Here is a 15,881-nt window from a genome sequence, read left to right as displayed (position 1 = left end):
CAAAGTAGATTCAAGCACCAGGTCTATACCTTAATACAGGGGTGTCAAACTCAATTTCATTGAGGGCCGCATCAGCATTGCGGTTGCCCTCAGGGGGCTGGGTGGGTATGGCCTGGGTGGGCGTGGCCTACTGGGTGGGCGTGGCTAGAGTGCGTATGGCCTACTGGGTGGGCGTGGCCAGCTCTACATCGTTCGCATCAAGGGTGCCTATGGGGGCCTGGGCAGGAGTGGGACAGATCTGGGGGTCTCTGGCAGAAGGAGGGTCTCTGGGCCAGGGCCAAGGCAGCGGGGACCGTTCCCTCACTGTTTCCAGGATGGCTTCGCGGGCCACATGAAACCACTTTGCGGGCCGGATCTGGCCCCCGGGCCTTGTGTTTGACATGTCTGCCTTAAAAGCATCACCTGCTTGAGCCAGGGTGAAGATATAAAAGAGAAATTTTGATGGTGTTGCAACCCATGCTGGCAAATTGCTGCAATAAACATTTTCATGCAGATGTTAAAACAGGACTGGAAAGAGCCCTGAACCCTGATGGATCCCACGTTGCAGTCCCAGAAGCTGGTTTCAGAAGGATACCATGTTTGATCATACTGAAAATCTCTGAGAGATCCAGGAGGGCCAGAATGGTTGAAGCTCCCTTGTCCCAAGTCCTCCAAGGTAATCAACAAGCACGACAATGTCATCTCGGTACTTTACCTGGGTCTGAATCCCAGCTAAAAAGGGACCAGATAATCCATTCACAGCCCTAGTAGCTGAGCACTAATCACCCTTAAACAAAGTGTTGGGAAAGGGAAGGTTGAAGACTGGATGAAAGTTATCGTGAGCTGTTGGTCCAAGGATAGCCTCTTGAGAAAGGAATACCACTACTTCCCACAAAGAGGCAATGACCACCACTTAGACCCAACCAGATGTCACCTCCCAGAAGGCCTTAACCAACAAGAAGGACATGGGTCCAGAACACAGATGGCAAACTCACAGCTGTGAGGACCCTTCCCACCTCCTCAAGACCTTCTGACTTGAACTCCTCTCAGATAATAGGATGTGTCTCAGTCACTTCCAACAGATATGCTCATCCAAAGTCCAACGGGAGCAGTTAAACTTTGGCTGAGAAGAATATTTCTCTTTGGTTCTAAGAAGAACATTCCTCCAAGTGGCCCTGCAAGGACTCCTGCTTCTCTCTACGAAAGAAGGACCTGATCACCCACAACAGGGCCACGGAGAGGCTATTTGCAGAACAATAAGGATGGAGAAGTAAGTACATTTCACAGCCCTTATTGCCTTAGGGCAGACATGTCAGTAGCGACGTCATGTGATGTCGCATGATGTATCGGAACTTTTTCGCCATTGCCAGCAATGGGGTGGGTGCGGTTTTCTCGTGATGCATCTGGCCCGTGGGCCGGCAGTTTGACACCCTTGCCTTAGGGTAAGTCCTAATGAAGTTTCTTACCTGTGCTTGATTAACTTTTTATCTTCCTCCAATGAAGCTCTAGGTATCTTTTGGTAACTGCTTGGTCATCTCTTGGAGGTGGTAAACCAATGTGCTCTATAAGATCCAGATCCACAGAGAGTCTGCACAGGTGCAACTAAATCCTCCTCACCTGCTCATTTCAAGCCACAACAAGGGCATTAGCCAAGCCATATGCCAGATCTTTGGGGGAAAACCCCCAAACTCCCTCTAAAACCACAATGGGTCCATAAGATGCCTGGGATAGGCAGATCCCAGATGGCTATACTTATATTCTTAAACCTTGGGAGAGACTGTTTGATTAAAGCCAATTATATATAATTAAAGGATGTTATCTGGCTAGGTTCAAATCAAACAGTGGCTGTGTTTGATAAACCATAAATCATGACTTACCATCCATAGTCCTAAGCCAAAATCTAAAATTAACTTCAGTGTGCTTTAATCTTATGTGTAAAGCAGACCACCACAGCACTTCAAATTCTGTATGTGCCTAACAGACTGAAAATATTAGACACCTGCAATCGGTGTCATGCCCTCTCTGCTAAATCTTCCCTTGAGCAGACTGTGGGAAAAGGTTGGAAGAGAAGAACAGATGGTGTTTAACTAGATTTGTTTGAGAACTGGCTCCTTTGAAAACAGAAGATAGAATTTTTAGAGATAACATTTCTTATAACCGCCCCGTCTTTTCCTCTGCTCCATTTTTTTTCAAAACAGCCCATACAATGTCAGAATGGTAAAAGCTCTTGTGCAAGGAGTTCAAAGTCACTTTTGATTGCCTTACTTACACAAGCACTGAAATTTCATGACATTTATTTTGAGATTTGGGGAGAAATTATTCATCAGATGGACAGCGCATCTGTCCAATGTCCGGCAGGCATCCTGGTTGGCAATATAAATACCATACATCCAAACTTGGTTTATCTGGAACTGATTATTTAGGTATGTAGATTACATCCTATGCATATTACCCCAAATCCTGTTGAGACTTGTGTGTGTGTGTGTGTGTTTTCTCTCCCCTCTTTAGATACGCTATGTGGTAGGTGATTTTGCTATTTTTATAACCATTGTTGTCATGGTCCTAATTGACTACTTCGCTGGAATTCCATCACCAAAACTGAATGTCCCAGGTGCCTTCAAGGTAGGTACTTCTCCTCATCTTGAATTCCTCTAAGCGCACATAGTGGCATGGGGAAAACGTCTCTTGCCTGAGTAACTGGAACAGAGAAGCCAAGGCCTGTCCTGTATGGTTTCTGGTATCCTTTAGGATGCCCCACTTTGTGGCTAATTGTGTACGGGTGAAGGGCATTGAGGCTGCATGTTTGGCTGACTGGGAACTGAGGTCCTGTTTGTAACATCTGGGATATGCTGCACTGTTGGTTTTGAAGCGGGAAAAGTACTTTAGAGTGGTGGGAATATAAGTGGGATACAAACCTGAGTTTCTTGAGTTGCATTCAGCCCCTGAAAGGCTTGCGTGTGACTCAGTGGCCAAAGGTCACCATAAAATCGTGGTTTTAATTCTGGTAATAGGGGAAGAAGGCTAACTTTATAAGGAATGATTGAAGTAAAGAGTATTTAATGTGTTTAATTTAAGTTAAACTAAATTTCACTTTTAATATTGCAGGTGTCAAGTGTCCGACGTATGGGCTTTTCAAGTGACTCTGAGGCATTGTTTACGACTTTTAAGGTAAACAGTGCCTCAGAGTCACTTGAAAAGCCCATACGTCGGAAACGTGACATCAAGCTGGAATCTGAAATCTCCGGGCCCCCCGCCTTGCACAATATATTAAATACAATTCTCCACCTTTCTATTTTTGTCATTAATCACATTCTCCAATTAAAGAATTAGTTTCTCTTCCGTTAGACAACCCGCCAAGTTCTTATCTTCTTTAATTTCAGATGGCCTTGAGGTACAATCCTCCTCCGCCCAGCCTTAACCCTATCTCTGAAAGCAATACACAAGTTTCACATATGAAATAGCTGCTTCTTCATCTCTTGTCAAGCACGAACATTCGATGTTAGCAGCGTTGACAGCAGGCTCTAACTGTTTCATTCTTATAATCCCTTCTATTTTTTTTAGAGTGAAACCTGTAGTATGTCACTCAAAATGCTCCTTTGGCTTGGCCCTAGAAATCATGTATAACCAACGTTTTGACTCCCTACCAAGGAGGAATCATAGGTTTTACATTCACAATTGAGACACATGTTCATCATTCGATGGCATTTCTGTATCATTGTCTAGAAAGCAAGAAGAATTTCAGCTGAAACAAGGGCAGGTGGGGGGGGGGGCATACAAACACGGCACAGTCCACTGTTGTATCTGTGTATTTTTTTTTCTACAGCCAACAAGAGACGACCGTGGATGGCTCATTAACCCAATAGGCCCCAATCCCTGGTGGTCTGTGCTAGCAGCTATCATCCCAGCATTACTCTGTACTATACTGATATTTATGGACCAACAAATCACAGCAGTTATTGTGAACAGGAAAGAACATAAACTTAAGGTGACGGAGCAGCAGGATAATTTGCCAAGCTTTTCTTTCTGTGTCTGTGATGTGAGAAGTAAAATCACAGTGGAAGAAGCATAATAATCCAGACGAGGTGGAACTTTAGTTTGAGTAAAATCAGAAGGTTGTGCTATTTCAAACAGGTTTTTTTATAGGACTGACACAGTGAAAGCTATCCCATTATAGCTGTAATCCGGTGTACATATACTGTACATGGGGGGAAGAGAGATTACTGTACATAGCATACAGTAGAGATTAAAACTTTAAATCTGTTCTTGAAATGGCGATCTAAAGTTCCTGTGGAATAACTTTATTTCCAGTTTTCTGAAACCGGGCGAGCCAGACTTCCATTTCAAGTGACAAATAAGGCTGCAATCCTACATTGCTTGTGTGAAAATATATTGGGTTCTGTTGCATTTTTCAGATTGCTCTGATCTCAGAGGGAGGAATCAATATGGAAACGCTCCCAAATTCAAAAGTAATTTTGAAGACTTTCTAGAGGAACGTTGTTGTAAAAGTGGAAGACATATGGCTCTGCTCCAGTTAACATTTGTTTATCTTCCAGAGGGGGAAAAAATTAAGCAGCTTGGAGCTGGCATAAAAGGAAATTAAATAATAAAAGTGCCTCTCTCCTACTCTTTCAGAGTCCCACATCAAAACTTCTTAAGTTGATAGGTGATTTGGTGTATCTGCTGCTTTAAAATGGAAACAAATAAATCCCTGTGGTTTATGCTCTGTTTTGTTCGTCTCGTTCACTTTTTGGCAAATGTGCAGTATATATATGCAAGGATCAGCATGGGAAGCAGCACAGCCAGTCAAATCAAACCCTGAAGGAAAAAAAGGAATAAGAAAAATGCCAATACAGATTCATGTTGGTGATTGTTTATCAATGTCATAGATGGACAATTAGAACAAACGGACAATTTGTGGCTCTATCCCTGACCGTTCCATATACAGTACATGAAGGAAATATTCCTGCCTGATTTCTGGAAAACTCAAACCAGCCCTGAGAATATTGAATTCCATACACTACAATATGGTGTAGTGCATAATTGTCACTATTTAAGGAGCTGCGCTTTTGCTGGTTACAGATGCATGCACACAATTTCAAAGCATGCCCTAAAGTCAAGAGTTTTATGTGGGAGAATAAATAAATCAGGAAACAGATCTGATAAAAGACCCTGTTACAAACCTAAAAAGCCGTGGAAACAGCGATTAGCTTTCACCGCTAGTTAAATGTGTGTGAAGTCTGAGGTTTCCTCCATCCCAAAGGATAGCGTCTTAGTGAAAAGTCCTTATTCCATACCATGATTCCCTAGTACTCAACCATGTGAAGAAAGAGTGAGCAACACACTTGGAGGAAAGTTGGGTCATAGCAAAGTGTTCCTAACCAATCTCGGTGCAGATGAACATGTTTTCAAACGTGAAAGAATTTTGATGGTAACTGATGTGGATAAGCTACTTTCCTCCCTTACCACCATCCAGAAATAAGACACCGTACCTACCTTTTCAGAGGGACGCGGTGGGTCAGTGGGTTAGGATGCTGAGCTTGTCAATCAGAAGGTCCGGTCGAATCCCGAGTGCCTCGTAACAGAGTGAGCGTCTGTTACTCGTCCCAGCTTCTGCCAACCTAGCAGTTCGAAAGCACGTAAAAAAAATGCAAGTAGAAAAATAGGGACCACTACGGTGGGAAGGTAACAGCGTTCCGTGCGCCTTTGGCGTCTAGTCTTGCCGGCCACATGACCACGGAGACGTCCTCGGACAAGCTCTGGCTCTTCGGCTTTGAAATGTAGATGAGCACCGGCCCCTAGAGTCGGAAATGACTAGCACGCATTTGTGGGGGAACCTTTACCTTTACCGACCTTTTCTAACTTTTGATGATTCTAGTAAGCTTTTCTCTAGCACAGGGGTCTTCAAACTTGGCCCTTTTATGACTTGTGGACTTCAACTCCCAGAATTCCTCAGCCAGACCCCTGTGCTAGCACATATCCAGTGATTCGCAGTGAATGATAACAGGGTTTTAATTAACCTCTGCCGATGATTTCTATTTCCACAGAAAGGTTGTGGCTACCATCTGGACCTTCTCATGGTGGGCATCATGCTTGGTGTGTGTTCAGTGATGGGGCTGCCTTGGTATGTTGCTGCCACCGTCCTTTCCATCAGTCACGTGAACAGTCTTAGACTTGAGTCTACTGTAGCAGCTCCTGGGGAGCAACCTAAATTCCTGGGCATAATTGAACAAAGAGTAACCGGAGTGATGATCTTTGTTCTAATGGGCCTCTCAGTCTTCATCACTAGTGTGTTAAAGGTAAAAAGCATGGAAGAACGTTCAAGGGTATGTCAGGGCGACCTCCTCCTCCCTCTTTTGAATAATCCTAGTTTTAATGGAGTTGTGCTGGCTTGAGACCATCCACCTTGACTCGAAAGACCCATTCTGAAAGGGCATATCTTGTATCAAAAACTACTTTTGACTTTCGCAAACCAAGTCAGGAGAAGATTGGAAGCCTAACTTAAAGGAAGTGGGCCTTAGCCCTGTTGACACCCCCCCACCCCCCCGAAGATATTTTTCCCCCCCTCCCTTCAAGTTGGCATCTGATATTCCTTTTATATACAGAAAATAAGGAGATATCTTTCTGCATCATTTCCCAGAACAGTGAGCAAATTCTGCCCACGGGGTTGCAAGGCAATAGAGTTAATAACTGCTTTCCACATCTGGGTTTCAATTTTCTTATTTATTAGATTTTTTTGCCCACTCTTATTATTTTATAACTAATTCTCAGCAGCGAACATACATAAGACTCCTTTCTGTTCCTATTTCCCACACCACCACTATCGCTCGGTGAGGTGATTGGGCTGAGAAAGAATAACTGGCCCAAAGTCACCCAGCTGACTCTCGTGCCTAAGGGGGGATAGAACCCAGAGTCTCCTTGTTTCTAGTCTATCACCTTCACCACTACACCAGACTAGTGCTATTATGTATAGCCATGGTATCCCAATGCCATAGAGCAAGGCTTTTCAACCAGTGGTACGGGTACCACCTGTTGCACATTGGCACCTGGCAGGTGGTGCGCGGCCATCCGAGAAAAATGGTAGTGGGGGAAGGGAATGGCAGCACCACACAAGCCTGAACGAGAGACGGCTGGAGCTGCAGGGCTGTCAGGGCTCAGCGGAAGTGCCAGGATCAGCGCCAGGCTCCAGCTGGAGCTCAGCGCTGATCCTGGTGCTTCTGCTGAGCCCAGAAGAAGCGTCGATCAGCTGGAATGTTGCAGCATCTCCAGGGTCTTGTGATTTACATTCAGATGCTTGGCATCTGATTCATATTTATGACAGTCACAGTGTCCCAGGGTCATGTGAAGTGACCCAAACCTGCTGCAACCACCCAGCAGACAGGGGGATTAAAAACCAAACACCCCCCCCACCCCCACTGCCAATCCTCAATAGATATGCTCACAACAATGAAAACCTCGGACAGGAGGAAGAGTGCTGCCGGGTGGGCAGGCAGGTGTCTTGCTCGGCTGTGGCTTGGGGGGCACTTTTTTCAGTGCCATTGTAACTTCGAACAGTCACTAAGCGAACTGTTGTAAGTTGAGGACTACCTGTACTTCATCACTTTTTTCCTTTTTTTTTGGTCATCAAGTGTTTGACACCTTGCTAGGCGACTGGTGGTACTCGGATATTGCCATATCCTAAAAGTGGTACAATGGGTGAAAAGGTTGAAAAGCCCTGCCATAGAGGTAGTCCTTGGCTTACAACCATATATTTGGTGACAGTTCAAAGTTGCTCTGAAACAAGTGTCTTAAAACGGCTCCTCATATTTACAGTTATCCACAGCGTCTCTGCGGCCAGGTGATGATTCAGGTGCTTGGCTATTCTTATGCATTTATGGCAGTTGCAGCATCATGTGGTCAGGTGATCATCATTTGCCAACCTCCAGCAAGCAAAATCAGTGGGGGAAGCCATCAGGGATGGCCGCAAGTCGTCTTCGTGCGATGTCTCGCTTAACAACCACAATGTTTTGCTAAATGACTGTGGCTAAAAAGTTCATAAAATCAATTGCCATCACGTGATATCCAACTTAATGACCACACTACTTAATGATTAATTTTCCAGTCCCTATTGTGGTTGTAAGTCAAAGATTACCGGCAGAAAGCTCTGGCAGTGCGTGTGGTGCTCCATTAATGATCTCGTTGTGATTGGGTAGTATCCTGGATTCGTTTTCATAGATGTGCAGCAATTTGGGTTTGAAGGGGGGAAAGGTGCTTTGGCGTACTCATGGGTATGCACGTAGCTCCTGTTAGCTATTCCTTAAAGCTTGTTGAGGACATCTGGATGATCCAAGGAAAAGAAACAGCTGCTGTAAGGATTTGCTGACTGTTGCTATCGGTATGCAAGCGTCACAGAATGTATCCATACATTTTGAAGCACCATTTTTCCCCAATCCAAAGTGTAGCCCAGCCTGATAAAGATGTGCAAATCCTTTAAAATTTAGAGATTCTGTAGAATCTCTTTAGTTCGTGAAACAGAAAGTGCATGCCTGTTCCAGCGGTGGTGATCTGGGAGAGCTTGCCAAGCAACTGCGTGTGCCTGAAAAATGACCAGGTGACGTTAAATGTTCAAAAAGAGGTGCTTCATTACTGCTAAGCTTGTAAGCCGCCCTGAGTCTTCGGAGAAGGGCGGGATATAAATGGAATTAAAATAAATAAAAATAAATAAATAAATGTGCACATTCTGAAATGTCTTGTTCACCATCCTATCATGCATGCATAGACATGCACATTTATATAAAGGCTAGGCATTGGGAGGTGGAAGGGAGAGCAAATGATGACATTGTGATACAAAACCTGCTATTTATGTATTTGCATCAGATATCAGGACATCAGGACAGAGTTTGTATCCTAAAGTTACTGCATATGTTGTCATTTTGACACAGTCTGTTAGAGATGCCTCGCTGTGCACCTGTGTACATGCGTACACGATGTGGGGGGAAAATACACAATAAAATCAGTTGGTGAAATGTAAAAAGCTGTGGAAGTCTCTGTAACTTCCCAACAGTAGTGACTGAAGTAACATAGTGAAACAGAAGAGCCATGCTTAACAACAACAACAACAACAAAATGATAATGATAATAATAATAATAATAATAATAATAATAATAATAATAATAATAATAATAATAATAATAATAATATAAAAATAAAATTGGAAGGGACCTTGGAGATCATCTAGTCCAACCCCCTGCTCAAGCAGGAAACCCTATACCATTTTGGATAAATGGCTTTCTTCATGCCTCAGGAGGTAGACTAAAATGGTTCAGTGCAACAGTTTTATCTTATCTTAAATTCGCCCTTAAAACCATTCTGTTGTTCATTTTATTTAGAAGCTTATCTATAGTTACATTCTACAGGACAGGTAGTCCTCGGCTTATGACCACAGTTATAAATTGTATGTACAGTACCTCGGCTTATGACCACTACTGCTAGGCAAGGTAGTTGTGGAGTGAGCTGCACCTCATTTCATCACCATTTTGCCACAATTGTTAAGCAAATACTGTAGTTGTTAGGTGAATCGTGTCATTAAGTGAAACCGGCTCCTCCCCCCCCCAAAAAAAAATTGACTTTGCTTATTGTAAGCCAGCTGGGAAGATCACAAGACCCTTGGGACACTGCAAACATTGTAAATACATACCAGTTGCCAAGTGCCCAAATTTTTACTGTGGGAATGCTGTGAGGATTATAGGTGCGAGGACCGGTTATAATTCACTTTTTTTTAGTGGTGTCGTAATTTTGAATGGCCCCTAAAATGGTTGTAAGTTGAGGACTACCTGTACCTTTCAGTAAACCTCCGCAGCTGAGAGAAACCTGTAACTGTTAATGTGTGGTTTTCTGCATTCAATTCCAATATAAAATGTGTAAATGCAACATTGTATCCCATGGCCCAGATTAAAGACAGATTTGATACTAACATTAACTTTAATAAATCCTTGGCTATAAAGACCAAGAGTGACTCTTTTGTTCATTCAGAATAAAAGTTATCATAATTGTTCAAAAACAATTATGACCCTTGGGGTTTAAACATAACAATAACAACACCCTCTTCCATATGTTTGTAATGCTAGCATGGAGATCGTATCTCCTTTTCTCGGTCTCCGAAAACTATTTCTGAACTCTGATTCAAGAGTGCAGAAATTCACTGAGCCAGCGGCTCCCAACCTTTTGGGCGCTAGGGATCTGTTCTGTGGGAGGGAGGTTTTTCCCCCAGACCCTGTGTGTGTGTGTGTGTGTGTGGTTTCTCACGCTGCTGGCATCCCACGCGTGTGCGGATGGGGCTTCACTCAATTGCCTGGACTGGTTCTTGTTGGGTTAGGGACTCCTGTACTAAATCACCCCTGACAGGTGGCCATCAAGATCCTGTCTAAAACCTTCCAGAAAGGGGAGTAGACTGCTGTTCTTGACCTTTGCAGGACCCTGCCAATCACCACTCAGTTGAACAACCACATTAGAGTTGCTTTGTGTGGTCCTGCTCCTTTTCACCGAGTAGAAAGGTTACATTTTCGTGTGGTGTTTCAAAGGCTGACTGTAGTGCAGAAAATAATAGCAGTGTGGTTGCCAAAATGTACTAATTTTGCCCAGTATATTTAACAGTGATTGAATAGGGGTTTTTTTTTTAAAAAAAGATGTCATATTTATGGGGAGTTATACAGGTAGTCCTTGACGTACGACCACAATTTCTGTTACTAAATGAGACAGTTTTTAAGTGAATTTTGCCCCATTTTATGACCTTTCTTGCCACAGTTGTTAAGTTGGTAACATGATTGTTAAGTGAATCTGGCTTCCCCATTGACTTTGATTTTTAGAAAGAAACGAAAGTGATCACATGACCCTGGGACACGGCAACTGTCATAAATATGAGTCAGTTGCCAAGTGGCTGAGTTTTGATCATGTGACCACAGGGATGCTACAACAGTTGTAACTTTGAAAAACGGTCATACGTCACTTTTCCCAGTGCTTTTGTAACTTCAAACAGTCACTAAACTAACTGCTGTAAGCCGAGGATTACCTGTATTGTTAAACAAGATGGTAGTATTTTTTTTAGTTATAAAGTAGTACTTATTACATTCTTTTTCTTTTCAGTTCATACCTATGCCTGTTCTTTATGGAGTGTTTTTATATATGGGTGTTTCTTCTCTGAACGGAATCCAGGTATGTATATATTTTTACGTAGGCATAGCAAGGTTAAGAAAAGCACTTTGCATTTCGAACTGAGAAAACATACATTCCACCAGATTTGCCGTAGTAAAAACGTAGTCGGTCATGAGCAACTTTAGGGCAGAGGTCCCCAACCTTTTGGGCACCAGGGACCGGTTACGTGGAGAGAGGTTTTTCCATGAACCGGAGGGGGTGTGGTTTTGTGTGTTGCCTGCATCCTGCGGATGGGGCTTTGCTTGTTTGTGTGGACTGGTTGCTGGCATGCTGCGGCCCGGTACCGGTCCATAGACCGGAGGTTGGGGACCCCTGCTCATCTCCGTTTCTTGGCTGAGGGGGCCAGCATGGTCTGAAGACAGTTTCTGACAATAATTTCAGCATTGCGTAGTAGCTTTGCAAAAAATAGCAGACATTTTGCTTTAAGTATCAAGGCCTTGCAGACTTACATTTCCCTATGGTTCAGTCCCCTGGGCTTCTATAAGACGAGTCATTGATCTGTTGGGTTTTGATCTAGTCATTGTGGCCCAGAGGTCACTAAACTGGACAAAAGAGGTTTGGATATTTGTTACATACTAGAGCTTTGGTCTCTGGGATGTTTGCCTGTTAATGGATCAGAGCATATAACCTTCACTTCTTCCCCATCACCCTCCGAGTTGGACATCATAAAACCCTGAGATTTGGACCATTTTTCAGGTTTTTCATTATTATTATTATTATTATTATTTTAAAAAAATAGTTTATTTCGAATGTCCTTACTGAAGTCTTGGTATAATGCCATCTCATGAAACAGTTGGTGACTTCTATTTTAAAAGGATGCAGATATACTTTGTATCCTGAGAAGAGAGGATTCACTGGAGAAGACCCTGATGTTGGGAAAGATTGAGGACAAAAGGAGAATGGGAGGGGAGAGGATGAGATGATTAGAGAGTGTCGTTGACGCAAGGAACGTGAATTTGGGTAAACTCTGGGAGATGGGGGGGGACAGACGAGCATACTGTGGTCCAGGGCAGGGATCAGCAACCTGAAACAGTGAAAGAGCCACTCGGAACCGGTTCCCTCACAAAAGGAAAAACTGGGAGCCACAAAAAATGTGTGTGCATGCTCGTACATGTGCACATGCGCAGAACAGGGTTTGACTGAAGAGTGGAGCCAAGGCGAGATATGCACCTACCCTGCATATTTGAATTGATTGGTTGAAATTTTTTAGTCCCACTTTTTTTTTTGGACTGCACATGGCAGAGGACTGGGAGCCACAGGAGATGGCTGAAAGAGCCGAATGCGGCTCCGGAGCCGCAGGTTGCAGACCTGTGGTCCAGGGGGGTCACAAAGAGTTGGACATGACGTAGTGACTGAACAACAACGTACTTTGTATATTCTGTATTCTACCAGAATATGACACAATATATTTATTTCATGCTTGCTTGTGACTCCCCAAAGCACATACATTTTCTTTTGTTGTAAACCTTTTCTGTTAAGCACTGCATTCTATCTTTCAGCAGGAGATATTGGGGGCTGAAGTTCTGATCAATGGAATGCAAATCGTATGCCTTACTTTGAACTGGGCTGTTTCTTAAGAATTAGAACATTTCAAAGTTTGAGCAATATCTTGAAAGTATAAGCTGTGAGGATATGTCATTGTTTAAGAGCAGTGTTTCTTAAGCTTGAGAACTTCAGAATGTGTGGACTTTCAGGATTCCCCAGCTAGTCGAAGTCTATACATCTTAGCATTGCGAGGTTGAGTAATATACTGTTTAAAAGTATATTACCACGTATAAAATAAAGGATCCCTGGGAAACCACACATTACCACACAAAAAAGCATCAAAGTGCTTTTTGCCATGGGTGGAAATATATATGATTCCTGTTCATAGGATGCAGGTTTGGAAGGAAGGGTTCATGGCTTTTGCATTGCTGACTAGAGCTCTTGCGTGAAAAATGCTCTTCACCTGCATACTAGGTTGTGCGATGATTTCCTTATGGCAGCACATCCATTGTACAACTCTCTGCTTTGCCTTCCCAGTTATCATGAACAAATTCAGGATGCTCCGTTGGAGCAATATAATTTTTAGAATGCCTACTCTACTAATTGCATTGTTTCCAACACCTGCTGCTTTTGTTGTACTACTTTTCTAGTTTTTTGATCGCCTGAAGCTAATGGGAATGCCCAGCAAGCATCAGCCTGATTTCATTTACCTGCGACATGTCCCGCTGAGGAAAGTGTATCTCTTCACCATGATCCAGCTGACCTGCCTGATCATTTTGTGGGTTGTCAAGACATCTCCTGCAGCCATTATCTTTCCCATGATGGTAAAAATACTTCAGTTGCAAGTGTTCATCTCTGTCCTAAGGGCATGGGGAGGAAAGTCAGAATTACCTCTCAAAGGCATTAACCTGGGATCTGGTAGTGTATGACATTTCCCAATTTTAAGAAGATACGATTTTGCTGAGAATCCTGAGTTGCAATGCTAAAGAAATGTGTAGTTGGTTATATATTATACCTATGTCAGAGAACAAGTGAGTGACCATATTTTATCTATGTATTTGTATCCCGCCTTGATTGTTTTTACAAATAACTCAAGGCAACACAAATATCCAACACACCTTCCTCTTCCCATTTTCCCCCCTACAACAACAACCCTGTGAGTGAGTTGGGATGAGAGAAAGTGATGGCCCCAAGGTCACCCAGCTGCCTTTCATGGCTTAGGTGGGTCTTGAATTTGGGGCCTCCCACTTTATAGCCTGGTGCTTTAATTACTATATATTAGCTATTGCTGCTGGCTTAAGGGGAAAACGTTAACAGTGGAACTATGTACAAACTGGAAATTAGGATAAAGAAGGCTTTTGTAGATTTGATGGAATATGCCATTTCACAATTCCATGTCCAATTGACATAACAGATCAACGCCATCCATCATCTCTTCCTAAATGTCAGTGTTAATTAATAGATCTCTTGCTCGTATGCTTAATGGCTATGGTGGAGGTTCTCCCAAGTGGGCTGTACAGGTACACTTACTGACCTTATTGACCTCAACTAGGACTGGCAATCACTAAGCACCGTGGTCGTTAAATCAGGTATCACATGGCCACAACTTGTGATTTTACTTCTGTGTTCTCCCAATTAATTCTGCTTGTTGGAAACTGGTTGTCAGGTCCATGAATGGTGATCACATGGCTGCAAGATGCTGTGATGGTCATAAGTGAATGGTTGCTAAACAAGGCGGTTGGTAAGTGAGGATTACCTGTAGCATGCTTGCTAACAAGAGCCTTTTTTTTAACCAGAGGAGTTGTGGTTTTAATCATGTGCTTGGAGTTAAAAATATCTGATTTTCTCTCAATGTGATCATTTCTGTATGTCTACCAAATAGCTCCAAGATAATTAAATCCACTTTTTTTTGCACCCATTGTCCCTGATGAATTCTATATTGTTTCTAGCCTTTTCCTATCCGTTTCAGCAGTATCATAAAAGACCAATGGTTGTCTTTATTTAATATTGGGAGAGCAGCAGCCCCAGAATCAGCATAAAAGCAAGCTTATTTGCCATAATGAAAACTTTTGGAAAAAGAGATCTTGATGATGCCTGACTTACTCACTGGTTCTCTCTCTTTGAATTTCATTTTTTTCTGGTGCTTATTATCTACTTTGCTCATTTCCAGTGAAAACTGTTGTCATCTCAGGAACGTTACTTTTTTTTTCCCCTGTCTCCTTCCTCTTTTCTCCCTCCCAAAGGTTTTAGCGCTGGTCTTTGTTCGGAAGGTCATGGATTTATGCTTTTCAAAGCGGGAACTGAGCTGGCTTGATGACGTCATGCCAGAAAGCAAGAAGAAAACATTAGAGGATGCTATCCAAAAGGCAAAACAAGAAGACGTGAGTAGGCTTAAGTACACATACAGGTAGTCTTCGACTTGCGACAGTTTGTTTAGTGACGGTTCGAAGTTACAACAGCACTGAAAAAAGTGACTTTTGACCGGTTTTCACATGTATGACTGTTGCCACATCCCCATGGTCATGTGATAAAAATTCACTTAACAACTCTCTCCCTTAGCAAAAGAAACTTTAGGCTCAATTGAGATTGTATGTTGAGGACTCCCTGTACTTAGTACCAAGATATGTACGTGTGTGTCTGGGTGTGTGTTGTGTGTGTATGTATGAAATTAAGTGTGCTTCAGCAGAGTTGAAAGGACGAGTCTTTAGTGATCCCTTTTTAAAGTTTTCCTCTGCTTAGGGGCTAAATGACTTTCCTATCTATTCTCACTGATCTTTGTCGACATCTTTTATCCCTTTTGGACAAAGTTGAATAAAGTTTGCTGTCTTTACACTAGGGGGTCTTCAAACGTGGCCCTTTTATGACTTGTGGACTTCAACTCCCAGAATTCCTCAGCCAGCATGCCTGGCTGAGGAATTCTGGGAATCGACGTCCACAAGTCATAAAAGGGCCAAGTTTGATCCTTGCTTTACACAGTCTGGAATTCTGAAGAAAAAAGATACTATTTATTTTTATCCTGCCTTTATTATTTTCACACACCTAATGCTCCTTTCTCCTGTTTTCTCCACCACAAACAATACCCCTGGAAGGTGGGCTGCGCTGAGACAGAGAGAGAGATTGGCCCAAGGTCACTCAGCTGGCCTAAGACAGGACTGGAACTCACAGTGTCCCGGTTTGTAGTCTGGTGCTTTAACCGCTACACCAAACTGGTTCTCCTAATTCTTCAAAA

General features: G+C 43.0%; 1 protein-coding gene across 1 annotated transcript in view; it reads left to right on the top strand.

Annotated features, from left to right (window-relative positions):
- SLC4A8 (solute carrier family 4 member 8) overlaps positions 1-15,881 on the top strand; it is a gene marked incomplete at its 5' end in the record, with an annotated part of 108,312 nt that overhangs the window by 87,880 nt on the left and 4,551 nt on the right. Inside the window, 6 exons of the mRNA XM_081316605.1 lie at positions 2,488-2,601; positions 3,803-3,964; positions 6,024-6,275; positions 11,099-11,167; positions 13,303-13,476; positions 14,896-15,033. Of these exons, the coding sequence (XP_081172731.1) occupies positions 2,488-2,601; positions 3,803-3,964; positions 6,024-6,275; positions 11,099-11,167; positions 13,303-13,476; positions 14,896-15,033 (909 nt within the window). The remainder of the gene's footprint in view (positions 1-2,487; positions 2,602-3,802; positions 3,965-6,023; positions 6,276-11,098; positions 11,168-13,302; positions 13,477-14,895; positions 15,034-15,881) is intronic.

This window comes from Vipera berus (assembly GCF_964194415.1).
Source record: "Vipera berus genome assembly, chromosome: 2".
NCBI lineage: Eukaryota > Metazoa > Chordata > Lepidosauria > Squamata > Viperidae > Vipera > Vipera berus.
This window is presented reverse-complemented; position numbering and strand designations above follow the sequence as displayed.